The 26,922-nt window shown below is 37.6% G+C and overlaps 1 protein-coding gene across 4 annotated transcripts in view; it reads right to left on the bottom strand.

The window, feature by feature from the left end:
• Positions 1-1,461: 1,461 nt before the first annotated feature.
• Positions 1,462-26,922, bottom strand: part of STK31 (serine/threonine kinase 31) — a 72,489-nt gene continuing 47,028 nt past the window's right edge. For all 4 annotated transcript variants that reach the window (XM_086396272.1, XM_086396274.1, XM_086396273.1 and 1 more), the window contains 3 exons: positions 23,584-23,706; positions 6,055-6,123; positions 1,462-1,850 (listed from right to left, as the gene is read on the bottom strand). In XM_086396272.1, the coding sequence (XP_086252398.1) occupies positions 1,623-1,850; positions 6,055-6,123; positions 23,584-23,706 (420 nt within the window). In that variant the 3' untranslated portion in view covers positions 1,462-1,622. The remainder of the gene's footprint in view (positions 1,851-6,054; positions 6,124-23,583; positions 23,707-26,922) is intronic.

Raw genomic sequence — 26,922 nt, 5'->3', positions numbered from 1 at the left:
CAGATTCATGTTGATGTATGGCAAAACCAATACAATATTGTAAAGTAAAAAAATAAAAATAAAAAAATGCAAAAAAAAAAAGAGACAGCTAGGCTCCACCCCCAGATTCTTTATAAAATCTAGAGTGGAGCCGAGAATTTGCATTTCAAATAAGCCTCCAGGTGATGCTGAGTCTGTTGATAGAGGGACCACACTCTGACATAAGGATTTCCTCTCTCAAGTAACATGAAATCTTGAGAGTAGTTCAAACACTCCAGAATTACCAGAAACATCAGTTCTTCTAACTTGCTGCTCCATCCTCCTAGTTCATGAGCTTCATCCTCAAAGTTACTTCATGATCCAAGGAGACTGCTCAGATTCTAACCACCAGGTTAGCTTCTAGGCAACAGGAAAAGGACAGGATAAAAGGATACATCTCCAGTCTAAGTCAGCTCCTTTAAAGGAGCCTTACTTTGCAAAATCTAGTCAAAAAGCTTAAACTAAAAAGCAAAATGATAAATTTATCTTTTAGCCAAGAACACTGCCATCCTAAACAAAACTGTTACATATTACTAAGGAAGAAAGGAAGATTAGATTTTTGAATAGGCATTTAGAGACTCTAACATACTACTTTAGTCTACATATCACCAAGCTCCAATCACCAAGTCAAACAAAACTTGGCCTATTTCATAAATCTGACCCATATGTTTCATCACTTTTTCTCTTTCTGTAGATCTTACTTTCATCACAGCTCACCTACTTTACCATAATATTCTTTTGATCACTCTCCCTACCTCTTATCCTGGTAGTAGGTAAAAGATGGATTTTGAGGGAGCCAAAGTGGTCTAAAATTCTTCAATAGCTCCACATTTCCTACAAAATTATAAGGTATGAGGTATTTTAGTATTTCATGTTATATCCCCCATATGACTATTCTCTATTAAACACAAGAAACTGCTTCTCCCCTCAGTGCTCTCATCATGCTTTCTCTGCTAAGAAGGTACTCTTGATCCTCCTTCACCTTTACTACTCATCCTTTATGATTTAACTATGGTAGTACCTCCTCCAGAAAGGTTTCCATGACACCCCTCTTCCACAGGATGAATATCCCTTCTGTGTAATCACATAAAATCTGTCCAGAGCTATCATTAGATATTCTACATTGTATTATGAAGATCTGTTTAGATCTCCAACTTTCTCAACATATGTATGTGCTTTTAAGTGTAAGGACCACATTAAATTTATCTTTATATTCCCAGAACTGGGAATAAAGCAGATGCCAACTACCATCTGTTAAACAAAAGTTAGCACCCTTCATCGTGAGCTGGCCTACATACTGTAATTCTGTATAGAACCTGTCCAACAATCTAATAATCTTTTCTATTACAAGTAATATAGGCTGATTATGCAATTTCAAAAAGTAACTACAGACATAAAATCCTTTCTTAACAACTCCAGTTAAATGAAATTTCAAAGTATACATTTTTTTTTTTGCATAGCCAAACATCTTTTATTTTTCACAACTAGAATACCAAAGATACAACCCAACTAGCTCCAGAACACTTTCAGATTTTTTTTTATTTAACCAAACTAAACAAAGGTTTTAAAAGGAACATCTGCAATAACAAAAGAATACTAATCTATCAATCAAAGCTGGCTTCACCATTTCTTGTCTTTTCCTTATCTTTATTCAAGTTCTTCACCTTTAATTCTTCTTCCTCTTTTTTGGGGATGTATTCAGTATCTTTCTCTGAGTTTGGCATTGATTTTCCCTTTGGTAGCAAGAAACAGTCAGCATTCAAAACCTGCTCGGCAGTCACTGAACTTCTACAACAGATCAAGCTACAGAGGAGGGATTTGACATTATCATCCTGCAAGAAAAAAGAGATGTTACAAAGCAAAAATAAAATCAAAATGAATAAAAGGACAAACTTGTAAAAGGGAGTACCTAATTCAAAAATGATTTCAATTAATGATACAGAGCTAAAATCAATTTTTCTCATTTTTTTAAAAGCTTTTTACCAAAATCAACTAGTTTTTATTGGAAAGGGATTAATCTAGTATTAAAACAATGGAATCAAATGACAGGGGGGTAATGCAGAAGGGAAAAGAAAAGAATCACAACTGAAATATTTATCAAAAACAAGTGAAATTCCCAAAAAAACACCTATGATTTTTTTACTTTCCATTTTCCCTTTTTTTAGGGGACTAGTCAGAATTTGACACTGAAAATTTTACATTGAAGTGCCTCTGTCTGAAATAGTAGCCTCCTTTACTTGGTCAACTGCTTTTGGTTTCACTTATGAAATGATCTCTTGAAACACATGCACCACCACTAACATTATAATGATCATTATGGAGGTCAGAATTTATTATGTATCAGGATTTCAAAGAATGTTATTTTGTGTTATCACATGTTAATAACACTATAATGTTGTTCTTCCATTAATTCCACCACCCAAAGTATGCTTTTTGTTTTTTGTTCCCTATGGATGACTCTAATGAGAGCACATTTCATATGGAATAAAAATTACCTATTTACTCCTAGTGTCCTCTAAGGAGTATAAGACCAGAAATTCTACTTTCTCATTTCATCCCCAACAATGAGCACAGTGATAGAGCAGGTATTCAGTTTCCATCTGGTAACTGAATGAATGTCAATGCCCATACTGCATTCTACAGAGTATGTTTTTAAACATATTTAAAATGTTTAAGATACTGAGAGAGTCAATTCATTTGGCAGGTTGATAAGAAGTCCAGGGGTCCCCAAGGAGAGAAGGGTCTGGGATTCTTGAGGAGATAGGGGTCTGGAATTCTCAAGGAGAAGGAAAGAACAAACCCTTTTCCCTCTACATTCCTTAGTCTTAGTCACATAAAACGTTTTTAATCTTTAAGCCTGATGTATCTATAACTGATGATCACACAACAAACAACTCAGTTTAAACTCTGTACTAAGGATTATATAACAACAATGTATCCTGCTTGAGGACAGTTTCTCCTTCCTGAAAACCTTCTGGCTAATCCTATTACCTTAAAATGTAAATTATGGGAGTGGGTCTAGTAAGATCTTTACAACCTCCAGATATTCTTTTGATTTACTGTAATAACTAATTAAAAAGCATGTAAAGTGAAGTCGCTCAGTCGTGTCCGACTCTTTGCGACCCCATGGACTGCAGCCCACCAGGCTCCTCTGTCCACAGGATTCTCCAAGCAAGAATACTGGAGTGGGTTGCCATTTCCTTCTCCAGGGGATCTTCCCAACCCAGGAATTGAACCCAGGTTTCCTGCATTGCAGGCAGCGTCTGCCTGTGTTTGTTACATAAAAAGTATGTAACTCCCTTGCTAACACAAGCAAGGGGGTACTCTTTCTGCCCCCTTCTGATGTCTATGTCAGAAGCTTTCTCTATCTTTTATACTTCAGTAAAACTTTATTACATAAAAGCTCTGAGCAATCAAGACTCGTCTCTGGTCCCAGATTGAATTATTCTCCTCTGGAGGCGAAGAATCCCAGCGTCTTTCCTGGTTCAGCAACAACCTTTCAATAGTTATCTTTAGTATGTATTGTTTTTATTGTTTAGTCACTGTGTGTGTCTGATTCATTTGTGACCTCGTGGACTGTGGCCTGCTAGACTCCTCTGTCATGGGATTTTCCAGGTAAGGAGACTGGAGTGGGTTGTCATTTCCTTGGGATCTTCCTAAGCCAGGGACAGAACCTGTGTCTCCTGCATTGGGAGACAAATCCTTTACCACTAAGTCACCCGGAAAGCCCAATGAGATACTAGTATACATCTGTAAGAATGGCCACAACCCAAAATACTGACTGAATAGCAGTCAGGCTGTGGAGCAACTCTCATTTATTGCTGATGGCAACCAAAACTCAAAAATGGTACTTAGAAGACAGTTCTATATTATTTAAAACTACTATTAAAAACTATACTATTTAAAAATACTATTACCATATAATCCAACAATTGCACTCCAAGGAAATAAAAACTTATGTCCACACAAAAACCTGCACATGGATGTTTACTGCAGTTTCATTCATAATTTGTCAAAACCTGGAAACAACCAAGTTGTCCTTCGGTAGGTGAATGTATAAATAGACTGTGGTACATACAGATAATGGATAAAGGCTAAGAATAAATGAACTATCAAACCATGAAAAGATGTGAAGGAATCTTACGTGCATACGATTATGTGGAAAAAAGCCAATTTTAAGAGGCTACATACTGTATGATTCCAACTACATGACATTCTGGAAAAGTCAAAACTATGGAGACAAGAAAAATATCAGGCTTCAGGGGTTTGGAGAAAGTAGAGATGAACAGGTAGACTATAGAGGATTTTTAGGGCAGTGAAAATACTCTGTATATTAATGGTAGATACATGGCATTATACATGTGTTCAAACTTTAAGAATGTACCACACTAAGAGTAAGCCCTAATATAAATGATGGACTTAAGGCAACAACGATGTGTCAATGGAGGTATCAACTGCAACAAATAACTCTGGGAGGGAATGTTGATAATGGATAAACTGTGTGTAAGAGAGAAGGAGATACATGGGAAATCTCTACCTTCTATTCACTTTTTCTATAAATCTTAAAATTGCTCTTAAAGCCATAAAAGCAGTTGTAAAACATAAAATAAATAATTTCTTTAAAAAAAAACTGGCAAGAGAACTTTTACAGCCTGATCATTATACTTTAAAAAAAAATTATTATTATTTTTTGGCTGCACTGGATCTTCATTGCTGCGTGAGACCTTTCTCTATTTGTGCTAAAGAGGGGCTGTTTTCTAGTTGTGATGTGTGGGCTTCTCACTGTGCTGGCTTCTTGTTGCAGAACAAGGGCTCTAGGGCATGCGGGCTTCAGCAGTTGCAACCCACAGCCTTAGCTGCCCTGCAATATGTGAAATCTTCCCAGACCAGGGAGCAAACCCATGTCCCCTGCAATGGTAGGAGGATTTGTAACCACTGAACCACCAGGGAAGGTCATTATACTTTATAGACTTGTTTACTGCCATATTTAACCCCTTAACATCTAGTCACACTGGGGATGATTCCATTACAAAAGACTTTAATATTTTCGTGTCTTAGTTCAGATACTGTCTTTACCTGAAATGCCTAGTACCTCATTCTAACTTTCATAAAATCCTAATTCAACCTTGAAGATTCACTTCAAATAACTATGTGGTGGCATTCATGAATAGCTTCTTCCCTCCATCTTTTCCTGACAAATTAAATATTAGCTTCCACCAAACTATTTTCTTAATACTCTATATATACAGATATTGGTTGTTTACTTGTTCATATTTCTAAATGATTAATTTCTTCAATGTTTCAATCCTAAAAAGCAGACCCTAGTTCAATTCCTGATATAGAACAGATACTCAAAATATGTTGGTTGTATACATATGTATATCTCAAAGCAATATGAATAACGTAGACGTATGACAAAGAAAAGATACAGCTGCTGCTGCTGCTGCTGCTAAGTCGCTTCAGTCATGTCTGACTCTGTGCGACCCCACAGACGGCAGCCCACCAGGCTCCTCAGGCCCTGGGATTCTCCAGTCAAGAACAATGGAGTGGGTTGCCATTTCCCTCTCCAATGCATGAAAATGAAAAGTGAAAGTGAAGTCGCTCAGTCGTGTCCGACTCTTAGCGACCCCATGGACTGCAGCCTACTAGGTGCGTCCGTCCATGAGATTTTCCAGGCAAGAGTACTGGAGTGGGGTGCCACTGCCTTCTCTGAAAGATACAGCTAGGTACTTATAAAAAGTAGTAGAACACTAATTTTAATAAAATATTATCTTTGAAGATACAGAAACTACTGCTTTTCCTTAATTATTACACAGACTATATAATTTATTTGAAAAATTCCAGTAGTAATCTCTAGCAATAAGTTTCTGGCAATGGTGTAAGTAGGGCACTTGAATTTTTTCAGTACTTCTTTACTGGGAATGTTATTTGTATTCTTACAAAAATTAGAGGACTTCTTCAGTTAAGTAAGTTGATACTACTGCTCACACCTATATCACAGGTTTCCAACAAGTAAATGACAAAAAGGTCACATACCAAATGAAACTGATCCATCTTTGGGATTCCATCCTCATTAGTTTCAAATTCCTGATTCTGAACTGAAAGCTGTTAAAGAAATGAGAATGAATAAATTCCATACATACTAAAATACCGATCCTACAGCAAAGGCAACTCTGAAACTGTTCAGGTTCTAGAGAGAAGAGAAGAACTCAAAGAAAGCATATTAGTCCTTGCAAAACAAAAAAAACTTTCATAATAATAACTACAAAACAGTCCCTGGGGTCCCTAACATACCAATGCACACACTCTAAGCACATTTAATACTTCATTTTACAAGCAAATATATTAAAATGTAGTGGCTTATAAGGTGTTGGTTTCACCAATACTCGTACGTTAAACACAATTTATCATGCAAGTTTCCTTCTTCCCTAATACCTGTGTTCAAGAAATTCTTGTTAAAATTTTATGAATTATTAAATATGAAGAATTTCTTACATGTACAAAGATAACTCTAAATCCCATGTATCCATCACCCAGCCCTGACAACCATCAACCAATGACCACTTTTGCCCTATGTACAAATCCACGCATATTATTTTTGAGGCAAATTCTACACATCTCATAATTTTATCTCTAAATATTTTAGTAGATACTTCTAAAAGATCAAGTCTTATTTTGACATAATCACAAAATCACACTTGTTGTTCTGTCACTAAGTTGTGTCTGACTCTTTGCGAACCCAGGACCTGTAGCACACCAGGTTTTCCTGTCCTCCACTATCTCCCAGAGTTTGTTCAAACTCCTGTGCGTTGAGTCAGTGATGCTATTCAATCATCTCATCCTCTGCTGCCTGCTTCTCCTCCTGTCCTCAGTCTTTTGCAGCACCAAGGTCATTTCCAATGAACCAGCACTTTGCATCAGGTGGCCAAAGTATTGGCGCTTTAGCATCAATTCTTCCAATTATATTAAGGATTGATTTCCTTTAGGATTGACTGGTTTGATTTCCTTTCAGTCCAAGGGATTCTCTAGAGTCTTCTCCAGCACCACAATTGGAAAGCATCAATACTGTGGTGCTCAGCCTTCTTTATGGTCAAACTCTCACATCCATACATGACTACTGGAAAAACCATAGCTTTGATTATACAGTCCTTTATTGGCAAAGTGATGTCTCTGCTTTTTTACTTGCTGTCTATATTTTTCATCGTTTTTTCTTCCAAGGAACAAGCATCTTTTAATTTCATGGCTGCAGTCACCATCCACAGTGATTTTGGCACCCAAGAAAATAAAATCTGTCACTGTTTCCACTCTTCCCTACCTATCTGCCATGAAGAGATATTTCTAAAAGATAAAGTCTTATTTTGACAGAATCACAATACATTAAAAATTAATATAAAATATCAAGTTTTCAAATTTTTAATCATCTCATACTTGTACTTTTATATCATTTAAATTCAGATCCAAATAAATTCCATATATAATAATTAAAAAATGAGCAAAGCCACTTCTAATCTCTTCCTGTTCCTCATCACTAAGTACAACTATAAAGGTTGGAGATAACATAACATATAATCAAAGGAGAGCTCCACAGGTCAAAAGAGGAAGGCAAACTGATGAAAAGTCCCAGAACTGGACTACAACATAATGACAAGGCATCTTCTGACTTTCTTTCACTAAAAAGAGATATATTCTCATTTTGACATAATCACAGTATCACAATAAAAATTAGGAATTCTCTTTAATACACAGTTTTTTAAAAAAGATGACTCAAATAGGGTAAACTCAAAGAAAACTACATTTCTAAAAACAAAGTAAATTAATGAAATTAATGAAGACTAATGAAATTAACAAAAATTAATAGCATTTATGAAAACTGAAAGCAAAGAAAAATTTTAAGTGAAAATAAGCGTAAGAAACATTACCTACACGGTAATAGAAATTTGAATAAAAGAAAATTTCTCATGCAAAACCATGGAAACAATAAGTGGCACATTCTCAACTGATAAAAAGAAAGAACTTTCAACCACAAATTCTGTATTCAGTGAAACTCTCAGGAAAGAAGGTGAAATCAAGCAGTTTTCAGATGATGGAAAACTAAAGGAATTTGTCACTATTAAAGAATGGCTAAAGGAAATACTTCAAACAGAAAGGAAATAATTTTTCTAAAAAAGGAGTATTGGAGCATTAGAAAAGAGGAAATGACAATGTAAAGAACAGACACATGAATAAATACCAAAGACTTTCCTTCCTATCATGAGTTTCCTAAATCATATATGATGACTGAAACAGAAGTTATAACACTATTTTGATGTTCAACAGAATGATATTTAAAAGTGGGGTGGGTAAAGCAACTTAAATAGAAGGCTTCAGCACTTTGGTCAAACTGTTAAAACACTCATACCAGTAGAATAGGGGTAGACACACAACTGTGAAAAAAGCTATTATCAAAAAGACAAGAAAGAACAAGTGTTGCAGAGGATGTGGGAAAAAAGGAACCTTGGAACCTTTGTAGACTATTGATGAGACCGTAAATTAGTGCAGCTGCTGTGTAAAACAGTAGAGAGAATCCTCAATTAGGAACAGAACTTTTATATGACTCAGCTATTTTACTTCTGAATATTTATCCAAATAACACAAAACCACTTATTACCAGCCATGGGGATTTGGGACAAATCATCTCATTTCTCTTTACCTCAGGTTCCTCACTTATAAGGATAATGTAAGAATTAAAGTGGTTAAATACTTAAAAATAACTGATGCATGGCACACACTCCATGAGTGTTATCTACTTTTTTTAAATTTCAGGTAACTTAGAACATATTAGTAAAGTAAGGCTCAAAATTCTCCAAGCCAGGCTTCAGCAATATGTGAACCGTGAACTTCCAGATGTTCAAGCTGGTTTTAGAAAATGGAGAGGAACCAGAGATCAAATTGTCAACATCCACTGGATCATTGAAAAAGCAAGAGTTTGAAGAGGAACTAAAAAGCCTCTTGATGAAACTTAAAGAGGAGAGTGAAAAAGTTGGCTTAAAGCTCAACATTCAGAAAACGAAGATCATGGCATCTGGTCCCATCACGTCATGGGAAATAGATGGGGAAACAGTGGAAACAGCGTCAGACTATTTTTGGGGGCTCCCAAATCATTGCAGATAATGACTGCAGTCAGGAAATTAAAAGACGCTTACTCCTTGGAAGGAAAGTTATGACCAACCTAGATAGCATATTAAAAAGAAGAGATATTACTTTGCCAACAAAGGTCCGTCTAGTCAAGGCTATGGTTTTTCCAGTGGTCATGTATGGATGTGAGAGTTGGACGGTGAAGAAAGCTGAGCGCTGAAGAACTGATGCTTCTGAACTGTGGTGCTAGAGAAGACTCTTTTGAGTCTCTTGGACTGCAAGGAGATCCAACCAGTCCATCCTAAAGGAGACCAGTCCTGGATGTTCATTGGAAGGACTGATGCTGAAGCTGAAACTCCAATACTTTGGCCACCTCATGCAAAGAGTTGACTCATTGGAAAAGACCTTGATGATGGGAGGGATTGGGGGCAGGAGGAGAAGGGGACGACAGAGAATGAGATGGCTGGATGGCATCACTGACTCGATGCACATTGAGTTTGGGTGAACTCTGGGAGTTGGTGATGGACAGGGAGGCCTGGCATGCTGCGATTCATGGGGTAGCAAGGAGTCAGACACAACTGAGCAACTGGATTGAACTGAACTGAACTAGAACATATAGTCAGCAATGTATATACTATCTCTATGAGGATCCCTGGTCTTATTACCAAGAACAACTATAATTAAATATTGACAATAGTTGAATCTGGCTGAAGATAAGGGGTTTCCTTATTTCTTCCTTTGCTTTAAATATGTACAACTTTCCACAATAGTTAAGACAATAACTGTGCTTGTCCTACTGCCTGACTTGCTTTTACCTGAGGGATGATTATTTGTACAACAAATTAGGTTTCTCATAATGGTTGGAAGAAAGATAAGAGCTATCCTAGTGACTCATTCATCAGGGATGGGAAATGGGCTTGTTTATAAATACCAACTCTGTTCAGTCAGTGCTACTTCTTAATGGGTGCTGTTTGAGGTCATATAAGAGCTCAGTGAACATGATTATTATGTTGCAGGGTCTACTATGAGCACAGAAGAAAGGAATGGCAACATACACATTGTATATTATCAGCTTTAAATAGGTTTTTGTGGTGTGCATTTTGAAGCACTCCCATTCATGGCTCCACTTTATATCCACATCCTTTTTTTCTTTCTTCTCATCTTCAATATATAATGTCCTGTTCTGTTTTCAATACCCCCATGAACTGCCTTATAGCCTTTCTGGAACAAGACAAGGTATTTTGTAAATGAAGGTAAAGTTAGCCAGAAGGAAGCTCTGGCAAAAGGACTAGATTACTTTTTTAAAAATTAATTGATGTATTTTTAATTGGAGGAACACTGTTTTACAATTCTGTGTCGGTTTCTGTTGTGCAACAATGCAAATCATTCAAGATTTACTCTTAAATGTGAGAATCACAACAAACAGGTGACACAAGAAGTTATGAAAATAAAAGACACCAGCCAAGGGAGGTCTGTAAGTGAAAACTTCAGCAGGTTGTGAGCTAAGTCCTTAGAAATGCTAATGTTTAATAGATAGGCAGTACTAAAGAGGATTAAAAGAAATGCCCAAATATAAGGCAAAAAAAAGAATTTAGTAGGTGGTGTATCATAGAAAATAATTACTGTAGATATTTTTGCAGCTAGATCAGACTTACCCATAATTTTAGGCTGAAGGAAAGGTGAAAAGTAAGAAAAATAGACTAAAGATACAGTGAAGGTCGAGGGCACATCCGGAAGGCTTGCAATGGAGGAGGAGCACTTTTATTCTCTGAGACAGGAGTAGAAGACAGAAAACTGGGTAAAGACACAACCAGTTTGTAAACAGAAGCACTGAAATTCGATGGAAAGCACATTACCATGATCTCAGTTTCTGTTTTTCTTTTTTTAAGGCCAAGGTCTACTTAAATGAATGGGGATGAAATTTAGGCAGGGGCCTGAGGATAGCAGTTAAAGGTTTAAGTAATCATTGAAGGAAATATGAGAATGAACGGGCTGTGGGCAGGTTAAACGACTAAAAAAAGGCTCTGAGACCTAACAGAACTGAGACTGATGGGATGTCAACATTCTTCAAAAACATTCACTTCCCATGGAATTCAAGGGCTCCCATTTCACACTAGTATCCACTTTTAAATCCGAATAAAAACAATCAACAAACCTAAGATGACCCAGAAAGGTGGAAATGACAAGGTAAAATGGAAAGAAGAAGGTGAAGTGACAAGGAACCTTGGGACTTAAGAAATGATACAATGGTGAAATCCGAGGGTTTTATTTTTGACTCTGCTATATCTCACACTGGATGCTAGAGAAGTCTGCAACCCAGAAATGGCAAGAGCCACAGAACAAAAAAGTCCCAAGAAAAGCCTACTACATCTAGTCAAAGGACTGGGAATAGGGTCTTGTAGAACAGAAAATGTTTTTGGTTCAGTTCAGTAGCTCAGTCATGTCTGACTCTTTGCAACCCCATGAACCCCAGCATGTCGGGCCTCCCTGTCCATCATCAACTCCCAGAGTTTACCCAAACTCATGTCCATTGAGTCGGTGATGCCATCCAGCCATCTCATCCTCTGTCATCCCCTTCTCCTCCTGCCCTCAATCTTTCCCGCATCAGGGTCTTTTCAAATGACTCAGCTCTTCACATCAGGTGGCCAAAGTATTGGAGTTTCAGTTTCAACATCAGTCCTTCCAATGAACACTCAGGACTGATCTCCTTTAGGATGGACTGGTTGAATCTCCTTGCAGTCCAAGGGACTCTCAAGAGTCTTCTCCAACACCACAGTTCAAAAGCATCAATTCCTCCGTGCTCAGCTTTCTTTACAGTCCAACTCTCACATCCATGCATGACTACTGGAAAAACCACAGCCTTGACTAGACGGATCTTTGTTGACAAAGTAATGTCTCTGCTTTTTAATATGCTGTCTAGGTTGGTCATAACTTTCCTTCCAAGGAGGAAGCTTTTAATTTTGTCTTTTAATTTCATGGCTGCAATCACCATCTGCAGTGATTTTGGAGCCCCCCAAAATAAAGTAAGCCACTGTTTCTCCATCTATTTACCACGAAGTGACGGAACCAGCAAATTTGGAAAACTCAGCAGTGGCCACAGGACTGGAAAAGGTCAGTTTTCATTCCAATCCCAAAGAAAGGCAATGCCAAAGAATGCTCAAACTACTGCACAATTGCACTCATCTCACACGCTAGTAAAGTAATGCTCAAAATTCTCCAAGCCAGGTTTCAGCAATATCTGAACCGTGAACTTCCTGATGTTCAAGCTGGTTTTAGAAAAGGCAGAGGAACCAGAGATCAAATGCCAACATCCGCTGGATCATCAAAAAAGCAATAGAGTTCCAGAAAAACATCTATTTCTGCTTCATTGACTATGCCAAAGCCTTTGACTGTGTGGATCACAATAAACTGTGGGAAATTCTGAAAGAGATGGGAATACCAGACCACCTGATCTGCCTCTTGAGAAATTTGTATGCAGGTCAGGAAGCAGCAGTTAGAACTGGACATGGAACAACAGACTGGTTCCAAATAGGAAAAGGAGTACATCAAGGCTGTAATACTGTCACCCTGCTTATTTAACTTCTCTGCAGAGTACATCATGAGAAACGCCGGGCTGGAAGAAGCACAAGCTGGAATCAAGATTGCCAGGAGAAATATCAATAACCTCAGATATGCAGATGACACCACCCTTACGGCAGAAAGTGAAGAGGAACTCAAAAGCCTCTTGATGAAAGTGAAAGTGGAGAGTGAAAAAGTTGGCTTAAAGCTCAACATTCAGAAAACGAAGATCATGGCATCTGGTCCCATTACTTCATGGGAAATAGATGGGGAAAACAGTGGAAACAGTGTCAGACTTTATGTTTTTGGGCTCCAAAATCACTGCAGATGGTGACTGCAGCCATGAAATTAAAAGATGCTTACTCCTTGGAAGGAAAGTTATGACCAGCCTAGATAGCATGTTCAAAAGCAGAGACATTACTTTGCCAACAAAGGTCCATCTAGTCAAGCCTATGGTTTTTCCTGTGGTCATGTATGGATGCGAGAGTTGGACTGTGAAGAAGGCTGAGCACCGAAGAATTGATGCTTTTGAACTGTGGTGTTGGAGAAGACTCTTGAGAGTCCCTTGGACTGCAAGGAGATCCAACCAGTCCATTCTGAGGAGATCAGCTCTGGGATTTCTTTGGAAGGAATGATGCTAAAGCTGAACCTCCAGTACTTTGGCCACCTCATGCGAAGAGTTGACTCATTGGAAAAGACCCTGATGCTGGGAGGGATTGGGGGCAGGAGGAGAAGGGGACGACAGAGGATGAGATGGCTGGATGGCATCACTGACTAGATGGACGGAGTTGGTGATGGACAGGGAGGCCTGAGGTGTTGCGATTCATGGGGTCGAAAAGAGTCGGACAGGACTGAGCAACTGAACTGAACTGAACTGATGGGACCAGATGCCATGATCTTAGTTTTCTGAATGATGAGCTTTAAGCCAACCTTTTCACTCTTCTCTTTCACTTTCATCAAGAGGCTATTTAGTTCTTCTTCGCTTTCTGCCCTAAGGGTGGTGTCCTCTGCATATCTGAGGTTATTGATATTTCTCCCAGCAATCTTGATTCCAGCTTGTGCTTCTTCCAGCCCAGCGTTTCTCATGATGTACTCTGCATATAAGTTAAATAAGCAGGGTGACGATCTACAGCCTTGACGTATTTCTTTTCCTATTTGGAACCAGTCTGTTGTTCCATGTCCAGTTCTAACTGTTGCTTCCTGACCTGCATAGTTTCTTAAGAAGCACATCAGGTGGTCTGGTATTCCCATCTCTGTCAGAATTTTCCAGTTTATTGTGATCCACACAGTAAAAGGCTTTGGCATAGTCAATAAAGCAGAAATAGATGTTCCTCTGGAACTCTCTTGCTTTTTCAATGACCCAGCAGACGTTGGCAATTTTATCTCTGGTTCCTCTGCCTTTTCTAAAACCAGCTTGAACATCTGGAAATTCACAGTTCACATATTGCTGAAGCCTGTCTTGGAGAATTTTGAGCATTACTTTACTAGCATGTGAGATGAGTGCAACTGTGTGGTAGTTTGGGCATTCTTTGGAATTGCCTTTCTTTGGGAATGGAATGAAAACTGACCTTTTCCAGTCCTGTGGCCACTGCTGAGTTTTCAAAATTTGCTGGCATATTGAGTGCAGCACTTTCACAGCATCATCTTTCAGGATTTGAAAGAGCTCAACTGGAATTCCATCACCTCTACTGGCTTTGTTCGTAGTGATGCTTCCTAAGGCCCACTGGACTTCACATTCCAGGATGTCTGGCTCTAGGTGAGTGATCACACCATCGTGATTATCTGGGTCATGAAGATCTTTTTTGTATAGTTCTTCTGTGTATTCTTGCCACCTCTTCTTAATTATCTTCTGCTTCTGTTAGGTCCATACCCTTTCTGTCTTTATTAAGCCCATCTTTGCATGAAATGTTCCCTTGGTATCTCTCATTTTCTTGAAGAGATCTCTAGTCTTTCCCATTCTATTTTTTTCCTCTATTTCTTTGCACTGATCGCTGAGGAAGGCTTTCTTATCTCTCCTTGCTCTTCTTTGGAACTCTGCATTCAAATGGGTATATCTTTCCTTTGCTTTTCACTTCTCTTCTTTTCACTGCTATTTGTAAGGCCTCCTCAGACAGCCATTTTGCTTTTTTGCTTTTCTTTTTCTTGGGGATGGTCTTGATCCCTGTCTCCTGTAGAATATCGCAAACCTCCATCCATAGTTCATCAGTCACTTTGTCTATCAGATCTAGTCCCTTAAATCTATTACTCATTTCCACTGTATAACCATAAGGGATTTGATTTAGGTCATATCTGAATGGTCTAGTGGTTTTCCCCACTTTCTTCAATTTAAGTCTGAATTTGGCAATAAGGAGTTCATGATCTGAGCCACAATCTGCTCCCAGTCTTATTTTAGCTGACTGTATAGAGCTTCTCCATCTTTGGCTGCAAAGAATATAGTCATAGTCTCTATTCCAGCCAAATACCAAGGGAAAAACTGTGTCAGGAAAGCTGAGTGGGGAGTTGGACCTCCACCCTAACCATCAACAAAGAGGCAGAACAAAGTTGTATATGATGGCACTAGCTTCAATCTACCCAAACTGGTACTGCCAATGGGACCCAGCAGAGAGGTATCTTCTACTCTGCCCTCAGCAGCAACAAAGCAGAAAAAGTAGTGTAGGCACTCTTAGCCAGCACTCTATTTTCCCTCTCTATTCCCCAAGGGTCAGCAGGACCACGCCAGTGGAAATGAAACTTATACCCTCACAAGGCAGCAACAAGGCAGTAATAGTTTAACACTTTGCTCCCCCTCTCCCCAGTATCAACAGGAGTCAATAGAGAGATGATTTCCTCTCCTACCCACCAGGGAAAAGAAGAGGTAAAGCAGAGTGCAAATCAGCATTTCACTTTTGCTGAGGTGGTGTCAGCTGAGCTCAGAGGTGAGCTGCAGATCTAATTTCATCTGAAACTGTACACTACACCTATACAAGGTAACTGTCTGCAAAGAAAAAAAAAAGACTAAATAGGATGCACAGTCTCAGAACATAATACCAGAAATGTTCAGGCTACAGTTAAAAATCACGTCAAACTAAAAACCAACAAGATCTTAAATGAGAAAAAGATAATCAATAGACATCAAGATGACACAGATATAGGGATTATCTGACAAAGATTTTAAAATAACCATCATAACAATGCTCAGAGACCAATTAGAAACCTGCATGAAAGAAAAAAAAAGAAAGCCTCAGCAAAGAAGACAGAAGCAATAGAGAAAATCAAATAGAAATTTTAGAACTGAAAAACAAGAGAACAACAGAAAGAAAAAACTCACTGGACTGGCTCAATATAGAATAAATATGAAAATGGAAAGCACCAATGAGATTGAAGACAGAAATACCACGAAATACCCAATTTGAACAAGAGAAAGAAAATGAACAGAGACTCAGGACCTGTGGGACAATAACAAAAGATTCAAAATGTGTATCATCAATCTCAGAAAAAAAGGAGAGTGTAAGACTAACAAACTACAGGAGTAATACCTGAACCAAATTTTACATATTTGCCGAAAAACAAACAAAGTGCACCTGAACAAACCCCAAACAAAGTTAAACCCAAAGAAATCCATGCTAAGACACATCATAATCAAACTTCAGAAAAATACTGACAGAAAAAAGTCTTAAAACCAGATGGAGAGAAAAATTACCTACAGAGGAATAATGATTCAAATAACAATGGATTTTTCACGAGACCAAGAAGGTCCAAAAAAAGCTGAATAGCATTTTTTAAGCAATGAAAAAAAAGAACTATAAACTCGGAATTCTGTACCAGCAAAAAATATTCTTCAGAAATGAAGGTACAGTTAAGATGCTCTCGGATGAAGGAAAACTAAAGACTTTTTGATCAGGGGACTTACCTTAAAAGAATGGCAAAAACAAGTTCTTAAAACAGAAAGGAAATGATAAAAGAAGAAACACTGTAACATCAGGAACAAGAAAGAACAAAGAAAAGAGTAAAAACATGGGTAGACATTATAAATGATCCCTCAATTCACACTTTGAGAAGTGAATTCCACGTTGTCTGCATTTAGATCCAATAAGAAATCAATGATAAGTCTGAGATTCTTGGCTGGATCTCAGAGCAAGTTCAGAAACATGAAATTCCTGCACAGAGGGCATTAAGAGATGTCAGTAGTTCCATCCAGCTAGGAACCCTTAATCCTCCTACACCCAACTCCATAATAATGAGATCTATTCCACTCAGTCTACTTAATTATGATGTTAGAATCACTTTCAGATTTTAAGGGGCTGCCATCCATTTTCCTTCTCTGAGATTTTCTCTTAATTGGAGTATTTTTTGAGAGGCACTCATCATTGATCACATTACCTGAGTCTAAAAGGAAAAACAAGACATGGAATATTACTTTTCCCTTGTCTCTCATTTTGGGATTAAATATCAAAATGAAGCATAACGTGCCAAAGGTATACCTGAACTCTAAATGTAAGTGTTACATCCATTCAAGACTTTCTAGAAGGAGGACATCTCATCAAAGAACTCAAGGTTGGAGATGTCTTAATAGGGCACTGTAAAATGTAAGGGTCTTCACAGTAGTCACTGCAATGGCACTTAGCAGCTTATCTCTGAAGCCTGAGCCCCTTTTGCAACTGTTCATCAATTGGCTTCAGTGAAGGCTGTACCTCCAAGGCTGAATATGTGATGTGAATGCAGCAGGTGGTCCTGCATGGAGCCTCAAGACACAGAAATTCTGCAACAAGGCATCACTTAAGAAGTGGTATCCTTCTCTGACTCTCACATGCCTAATGTCTACACTTTGGATAATGATGTGCTCCCTTCACACAATTGTTTAGGAGAACGCAATGAGATAAAGTTCAAAAAGTACTTAATAAGTACTTTAGTTACTTATTATGTGCTCCCAACAAAGGAGGATGTCATCACCATGTTATAAATAGACATAATAACGTCCTTAAAGTCGCTCAGTCGTGTCCGACTCTTTGCCACCCCGTGGACTATCCAGGCCAGAATACTGGAGTGGGTAGCCTTTCCCTTCTCCAGGGGATCTTCCCAACTCAGGGATAGAACCCAGGTCTCCCGCATTGCAGGTGGATTCTTGGATTTGCATACCAGTTGAGCCACAAGGGAAGCCCAGTAATGTCCTTAAATGAATAAATATAATGTTTAGTCATACTTTGAAGAAAAATCAAATACATGTATCTTTTATAAAGTTATTCTCAAGAAATAAAACCTTAAAGGGAAAAGATTTTTCTAAAAGCATATAAAGCAGATTACAAAACATCTAAAAGTGAAGATTGTGTAACGAGGCTAAGCAGAAGAATAGGAGTCAAAGGGACTACAGGGTGGTCTAGATGTTCTATGATGAAGCCCAAAGCTGAAGAAGAAAGAGAAGCTAGGAGTTTGCTGATTTATTTGGCAGAAAGGGAAGATAGCTAACAAACACACAGTAGATGTAAGAGTAGTTATAGTAAAATGAGAAGATAAAAAGTCTTGTCCAGATAAAAACGTACTGGATTGGATTCTACTACTTTTGTAAAAGAAAAATTATAGGAAATCACAAAATCCTGGTTTTGTAAAGTAACTGAAATTTCATGAAGACATGGGTCTCAAATTGTTAAGAACGTCCAAAAAATGATAGGGAAGCCTAGCGTGCTGCAGTCATGGGGTCACAAAGAATCAGACATGACTGAGAGCCTGAACAACAACAAAGTTGTTCCATGGGTGATCAATATGGCCACTAACATCACCTAGGAATATCTTTGGAGTTGGAATAAAAAAGAAAATCTTCAAATAAGGTTGCAAAGAAAGGTGTAAGTGACCATGGTGGAGAGTTCATCTACTGATCTTGTTTCACTCAGGAAACAAGAAACATTTTATTTAAAAGAAAAAGAAAAGAAAAACCTAATACTTCAGCACATCAGTTCAGTTCAGTCGCTCAGTCGTGTCCAACTCTTTGTGCTAAAATTTAAATGTCCAATTTGCTACCCACAAAGGAATGCTTTTGTTCAGTTACTATTGCAGTGACAGCACTACAACCAGGAACACTTCCAGGCACAGGATACAGTAGCAAACAAGACAGACAAGCTGCCTAAAAGGAGATTACATTCTATGGATAGAGGCAGACGATAAAAAAGACAAAAGACATCAATAGTATGTTAAGAGAAGACTAAAGCTGGGGAAAAGGAGTTGCATTTTAAAGAAGGCCAAATTGAAAAAGTGATACTTGAATAAAAGAAAAAAACATTCACTCTTCATTTTAAAATTATTCTGCTTCCTCACAGTAGCACCTACAAAAATTTTTTTTTCAGTATAACATCAGAACTGCTCTAATTTTTAAAACTGCCTTCTAGAAATGCCTTTAAGAATTTCATTATAAACTGGAAATATACAAAAGAACCCTTAATACAAGCAATTTTAAGAATGTACCAGTTAAAAGAAGACTTACTGCTAGAGGTGGGAGGGTTGCCAACACTCAAATACTAAAATTTTCTGTAGTTAAAGGCAGTTTTCAGAATGTCTCTGTCATTTAATATGGGTCTCACAACAAAAACGATCCTAAAGCAAAATATCTTTTAAGATACATCCCAAAATATTTAGTCAGTATTCCAGTGTTTTAATACTAAATAAGCTGTTAACTTTTACTTTTGCTAATTCCAAAACTTTTAAAAGTCATAATGTAACAGTAATCTATTCATTATTCTGGAAATGAGATCCTTTGCTAATGATTCCAGTTTAACTTTGAAACACAGCCCTTGGGTCCTGACTTTTTTGCCCTTTTATATATTTTACACTGTGGTTTCTATTATAACTTACCTAGTTCTTTGAGGAAGAAGATCAAAGTATCTGTAAACTTTGGCAGTAACTAACTTTCCTATCAATAAAATAGCTGTTTTTAAAAAGAACTTGAACAATTAGAAAACAGTTTTTTAGTTTTTTTATGGTATCACAATACCTCCAAAAAATTAAATACTGAAGTATAGAATCTAACAACACATATATAGGATCTCTAAGTTCAAAAATAACAAAATACTGATAGAATAAATTTAAAAAGGCCTAAATAAATGAATTTGTGAATTAAAGGACTTAATAAAGATGTCTATTATTCAAAATGCTAATTCTCCCTAAATTGATCTACAGATTTAATGCAGTTCCAAGCAAAGTCACAGAGGTTTTCTGCATGTATAGATCAGATCAGATCAGATCAGATCAGTCGCTCAGTCATGTCCGACTCTTTGCAACCCCACGAATCCCAGCACGCCAGGCCTCCCTGTCCATCACCAACTCCCAGAGTTCACCCAGACTCACATCCATCAAGTCAGTGATGCCATCCAGCCATCTCATCCTCTGTCATCCCCTTCTCCTCCTGCCCCCAATCCCTCCCAGCATCAGAGTCTTTTCCAATGAGTCAACTCTTCGATGAGGTGGCCAAAGTACTGGAGTTTCAGCTTGAGCATCATTCCTTCCAAAGAAATCCCAGGGCTGATCTCCTTCAGAATGGACTGGTTGGATCTCCTTGCAGTCCAAGGGACTCTCAAGAGTCTTCTCCAACACCACAGTTCAAAAGCACCAATTCTTCGGCGCTCAGCCTTCTGCACAGTCCAACTCTCACATCCATACATGACCACAGGAAAAACCATAGCCTTGACTACACGGACCTTGGTTGGCAAAGTAATGTCTCTGCTTTTGAACATGCTATCTAGGTTGGTCATAACTTTCCTTCCAAGGAATAAGCGTCTTTTAATTTCATGGCTGCAGTCACCATCTGCAGTGATTTTGGAGCCCAGAAAAATAAAGTCTGACACTTTTTCCACTGTTTCCCCATCTATTCCCCATGAAGTGGTGGGACCGGATGCCATGATCTTCGTTTTCTGAATGCTGAGCTTTAAGCCAACTTTTTCACTCTCCACTTTCACTTTCATCAAGAGGCTTTTGAGTTCCTCTTCACTTTGTGCCATAAGGGTGGTGTCATCTGCATATCTGAGGTTATTGGTATTTCTCCAGGCAATCTTGATTCCAGTTTGTGTTTCTTCCAGCCCAGAGTTTCTCATGATGTACTCTTTCAGCGTTTCTCATGATGCATGTATAGATAAGCTGTTACTAAGATGCGTATAGAAAGGCAAAGATACCTGAATTGCTAAAACATTAAAACTTTAACAATGATGCAGAGCATCTGAAACTCTCATACAGTGTTGGTTCTGATAACACAAAATGGTATATCCATTCTGAAAAAGTCTGGCAGCACCTTATAAAGTTATACATACAGTTACAATCTACCCAACAGTCTCCTCTTGAGAGTTTATTCTAGAGAAGTAAAAACAGGATTACACAAAAACCTATACATAAATGTTCATCGAAGTTTTATTTGGAATAGCCCAAAACTGGAAACAATCCAAATGTCCTGCAAAAGGTGAACAGATCAACAAAGCTGGTACAGTCACATAACAGAGTAGTACTCAGCCACAAACATGGAATCAATTCTCAATACACTACAAGGCTTGAATGAATCTCAAAGTCATTATGCTGAGTGAAGAAGTTAGTCTCAAAAGGTTACATGCTGTAAGGTAACATTTATATGACGTTTTTAACAAGACAAAACTGCAGTGATAGAGAAAAGATCAGCAGCTGCCAAGGGTTAAGGGTTAGGGAGAGAGACTAGGGGCAGCATGTAGGATTTCTTTTTTTTTTTTTTTTCCCTATGAGTTATGGAACTGTTGTGTATCCTAATTGTAGTGATGAGTATACTAATCTACAGTATGTTAAAATTCACAGGACTGAACACCAAAATCCAATCAACTGTACTACATGATAGTTTAAAAATAAAATTTTTAAAAGACCTCAGTCAACATTACAGAAGAGCAGGAATTCAGCACAATAGTGTCATAGTCATAAAGCGTTTTTAGTTCAGTTCAGTTAATTGCTCAGTTGTGTCCGACTCTTTGCAACCCCATGAACTGCAGCATGCCAGGTCTCCCTGTCCATCACCAACTCCAGGAGTTCATTCAAACTCATGTCCATCGAGTCGGTGATCCCATCCAGCCATCCCAACCTCTGTCATCCCCTTCTCCTTCTGCCCCCAGTCCCTCCCAGCATCAGAATCTTTTCCAATGAGTCAACTCTTCACATGAGGTGGCCAAAGCGCTTTACTACCAGCTAATGAAGAAAGGAAATTGATGGAATAAAGAGTGCTATTACCATACTTAAGTGATATTTTATGATAACTCTCAGGAACGTAAGAACATTTGAGACATTTACTTTTATCCTTATGATGTAAAGAATAAAGAGATTACTGAACCAATGACAAAAATCATGCCAGTACAATAATCATTTCTATAGCTATCATGGTTCTACGGAACCAGACAACTTTAAATACATATGACAACATAAGGCTAAAACTTACATAGGATTAACTGGGGCATGGGATTCCCACTGATTACTACTTGGGTAGATATAAACACTCTTTTAATAACAGCTTTATTGAGGTGTAAGTCATGTACAATAAACCACGTGCATTTAAAATATATATGATATATACTTCTATAAAATCATCACCATTATCGATGAACATGGTGATCATGCAAAAAACATTTCCTTGTGCCCTTTTGTAATCTATCCCTCCCTTCCCCTCTACCTTCAAACCCCAGACCACTGCAAATCTTCTTTCTATCACTGTTGGTAAGTTTGCACTTTTTAGAATTCTATACAAAGAGAACCGTAAGTATGCATTCTTTCTTTCCTTCAGCTTTTTTAACTTAGAAGAATTATTTTGAGATTCCTCCATATTACTGGGTATAAAGGCATACTTTGGAGACTGTGAGAATTCAGTTCTAGATCACTGCAATGAAGTGAAAATTGCAATAAAAAAGTGAGATAATTTTTCTGGCTTCCCATAACATATTAAGTATGCAATAGCATTATGTCTAAAAAACAATGTACATACTTTAAGAATACTTAATTGCTAAAAAATGCCAACCATAATCTAATAATGCAGAGTTGCTACAAATCTTCAATATATAAAAAACATAATATCTGCAAAGTGCAATTAAGTGAAGAGCAACAGTACAAGGCATGCTTGTAATACTTCATTCCTTTTTATTACTTTGTAGTATTCCAACAGGGCTTCCCTAGTGGCTCAGGGGTAAACAATCTGCTTGCCAATGCAGGAGACGTGGGTTCAATCCCCGGGTCAGGAAGATCCCAGGGAGAAGGAAATGGAAACCCACTCCAGTATTCTTGCCTAGGAAATCCCATGGACAGAGGAGCCTGGCAGGCTACAGTACATGGGGTCACAAAGAGTCGGACACAACTTGGCAACTAAATAAAAATGATAACAAGTATTCCAATGAATACACAGTAGACTATTTATCCATTTACCTGTTTATGGACATCTGGGTTTTCCCACTTTTGGTTATTACAAATGTCTCTACATGTTCAGAGACATTTTAATATATTGAAGAAAACAACTTCAGATCATCATCACTTTCTTAAACTGAAATATAACACATCAGTATATGTATATCTACACACACTATATATCCCTGTATTATGCATTATTATAAAGGCAAAAATGGCCTTTTTCCCTCACTGTTTTCCTGTGAAAAGTGAAAGTGTTAGTTGCTCAGTGGTAGCAATCTTGAGCTTCCCTCATGGATCAGACAGTAAAAAATCTGCTGGCAATGCGGGAGACCTGGGTTCTATTCCTGGGCTGGGAAGATCCCTTGGAGGAGGTCATGGCAATACACTCCAGTATTCTTGCCTGGAGAATCCCCATGGACAGAAGAGTCTGGTGGGCTACAGTCCATGGGATGGCAAAGAGTTGGACTTGAGTGAGCAACTAAGCACTTAACAACAACAAAATGACTGATTTGTTTCAATAAAAATGTAACATACCCACAATAAAAGGCAGCCATAAGCATATAAGTCAGAACTCGGAGAAGCAGGTTTTCCCATTTTCAGTTCAGGTGATAGCAAACTTAAGTCACCAACCATCATGTTCACTGAGGTTCGCTGACTCTACAGAAACAGTAGGTCAAATATTTTAGAGACAACACAGTTGAGGCAGCTTCCTGTGAAGTAATCTGCATGTAATCAACACAAAAAATATTCATTTGAAATATTCTATTCTCTCTCCACTTTGAAATATTTTTACCTAATTTCCACTATTATAAACTGCTCTTAAAATCAGTCTCATGAAATTTAACAGTGATACTACGGTTACACTGCACATTGTAGACTCCAGATTAAATGTTAAGAATCACTGATTCAATAAAATTTAGTACTTTCTTAAAAAATACACTTCACAAGGGCAAGAGGTAGTGCTATTTTCTAACTCTGAAAATTATAAGTAATTTTAAACAACACAAGTATAAAGTACCTTCCTTCCTTACTGACCATTTTCTAAGTATACCATTTCTAATGTGTCAAAAGGATGATCAATGACAAGAACATGAACCCTGGATTCAGATAAACCTTGACTGCAATACTCACTCTGTCATTTACTTGCTATATGACCTTTGGCTTTAATCTCTGAGTCTAAATTAATTAATCTGTACAAAGGAAATTAACTTGTAACTACCTCAGAGTTATTATAAAGGTAAAGATAATCAGCACACTAATTACTTAGCATATATCGCTAAGTGTTAATTATCTTCTCCTACCATCCTTATTGGAGGAGGAAATGGCAACCCACTCCAGTATTCTTGCCTAGAGAATCCCAGGGACAGAGGAGCCTAGTGGGCTGCCATCTATGGGGTCACAGAGTTGGACACGACTTAGCAGCAGCAGCAACCATCCTTATCCTTGCTTCTCGGAGTAGGATAGTTTGGGAGTAGTACTTAAAAAGATCAGTAGCTATAGTAACACCCGGGAACTTGTAAGAAACACAAAATTTGAAATGCTGAATAAAAATCTGCATTTTACGCACACTTGAAACATATACTGTCATATACTAATTTCACCTCAATTTCTAAAAACTGCATTTTTAACAAGATTCCCAGGAGAATCACCTGTAGTGTAAAGTCTGAAAAGCAATGTTTTTGACTATGGACTACTTTTCAAATTACTCTTCTGGCTAGTACTTCAACTGAGATTAGGGTAAAAAATGAAGCAAGAAGTGAGTTCAACCCATATTTCAGAATAAATCATTTTAAGGGTTTCCCCAGTGGTTAATGGTAAAGAATCTGCCACAATGCAGGAGACACACAAGACATGGGTTCAATCCCTGGATTGAGAAGATCTCCTAGAGGAGGAAATGGCAACCCACCCCAGTATTCTTGCTAGAAAAATCTCATGGACAGAAGAGCCTGGCTTGGGGGGGCGGTCACAAAGAGTCGGAAACGACTGAAGCAACTGAGCATGCACCTAACAGCTGACAAATCAGTATAAATCAGGAAGAATACCTTGGACTCATATTTATAGCTGGGAGAATGGCATGCCTTGGTAAACTAACCAGGATTCCTAAGAATAGAGAACTTTTAAAAACATACAATTCAGTTATTTTTAAGATGTTATCCTAATCTTCAAATAAATATTAAAATAAACCTTTCAGCAAATTTTATTTGTATAAATCCTCTATAATCAAGCATTTCATTAGTTTTACATTTTTATTTTCCCATCTTTTTGAGGTACCACATGAAAACCACTGAACTGTATATAAACAGGTGGCATTATTCTATGACTTGCAGATGACCAATATATAAAGCATTCTAACTTTTACTAGTCAAAAGGGAACTCCACACACAATAAATATTGGCAAGGATGCTGAGAAACTGGAATCCTCAAATTATCACTGATGAGTATGTAGAACAGTACAGACACTTCAGAAAATAGCTTTGTTTCTTAAAAAGTGAAACACAGACATCTACCATATAACCCAATAATTCCTTCCCTAGGAAAACATACCTCCACACAAAAACTTGTATACTGATGTTCACAGAAGCATTATTCAGAATAATCACAAAGTAGAAACCCCAGTACCCACAAACTGATGAATGTAAAAACACAGTACAGCACATCCATACAATGAAATACTAATTGGGCATTTTAAAACCATAATCAAAAAAGACACAAGTACCTTAATGTTCACTGCAGCACTATTTACAATAGCTAGGCCATGGAAGCAACCTAGATGTTCATCAACAGATCAATGGATAAAGAAGCTGTGGTACATATACACAATGGAATATTATTCAGCCATATAAAGGAATGCATTTCAGTCAGTCCTAATGATGTGGATGAACCTAGAGCCTATTATCCAGAGTAAAGTAAGTCAGAAAGAGAAAGACAAATATCATATATTAATGTATATATATATGGAATCTAGAAAGATGGTACTGATAAACCTATCTGCAAGGCAGAAGTAGAGACATAGACATAAAGAATGGATTTATGGACACAGGTGGGGAAGGAGAGGGGTAGGAAGAATTGAGAGTAGCAATGAAACATTTGGATTATCATGTGTAAAATTATTAAATTGGTGCAAAAGCAATTTCGGTTTTGCATTGTTGAACTTTACCATTTGATACTGGAATACATTCTGAAATAACTGTGGTTATGTTATAAAAAATTTTTTAGAAAAGGAATGAAGTTCAGGCACATGCTACAAGATGGATAAATCTTGAAAACATTATGCAGAATGAAATATGCTCATCATAAAAAGCCACATATTGTTTGACTCCATATGCAGAAAATGTCCACAATAAGTTAAGTCCATAAGGACAGAAAGTGGATTAGTGGTTTCCAAGAGACTTAATAGAGGAATAGAGGAGGAGTGACTGCAAAGCAGTACAGGGTTTTCTTCTGAGGGTGATAAAAGTGTTTCAGAATTAGACAGTGGTGACTGATGCACAATATTGTGACTATATTAAAATTAGTACTGAAATGTACACATCATATGTGAATTATATTTTAATAAAGAGAAATGCTCCCTTGTGATTGTATTTTGAAACTATTTATTCTACCAAAAAGAAAAAAAAATATCACAATATTCTCTTTATCTGATATATGTTACTGCTACAAACTGCCTCTTCTGAGGTAACATGACACCAAATTAACAGTCAATGTCATCAAACTAGAACTTAAACTAAATGGAAAAGTCCAAGATTCCCAAGTTTCTAAAAATGCCCACTAATCAAAAAATAGCAAAGCATGTATATCTAAATCTAATCTATTGATTGGGAGAGCAGCAGCAGATGGGGAGACAGGAGATGGCCATCTACTTTTCCTTGTGTA

The sequence above is a fragment of the Bos grunniens genome, chromosome 4 (assembly GCF_055505025.1).
Source record: "Bos grunniens cultivar Pamir isolate PY7600 chromosome 4, Bosgru_T2T1.0, whole genome shotgun sequence".
Lineage (NCBI taxonomy): Eukaryota > Metazoa > Chordata > Mammalia > Artiodactyla > Bovidae > Bos > Bos grunniens.
Note: the sequence above shows the minus strand (reverse complement) of the source record. Positions and strands in the feature narration are given on the sequence as shown.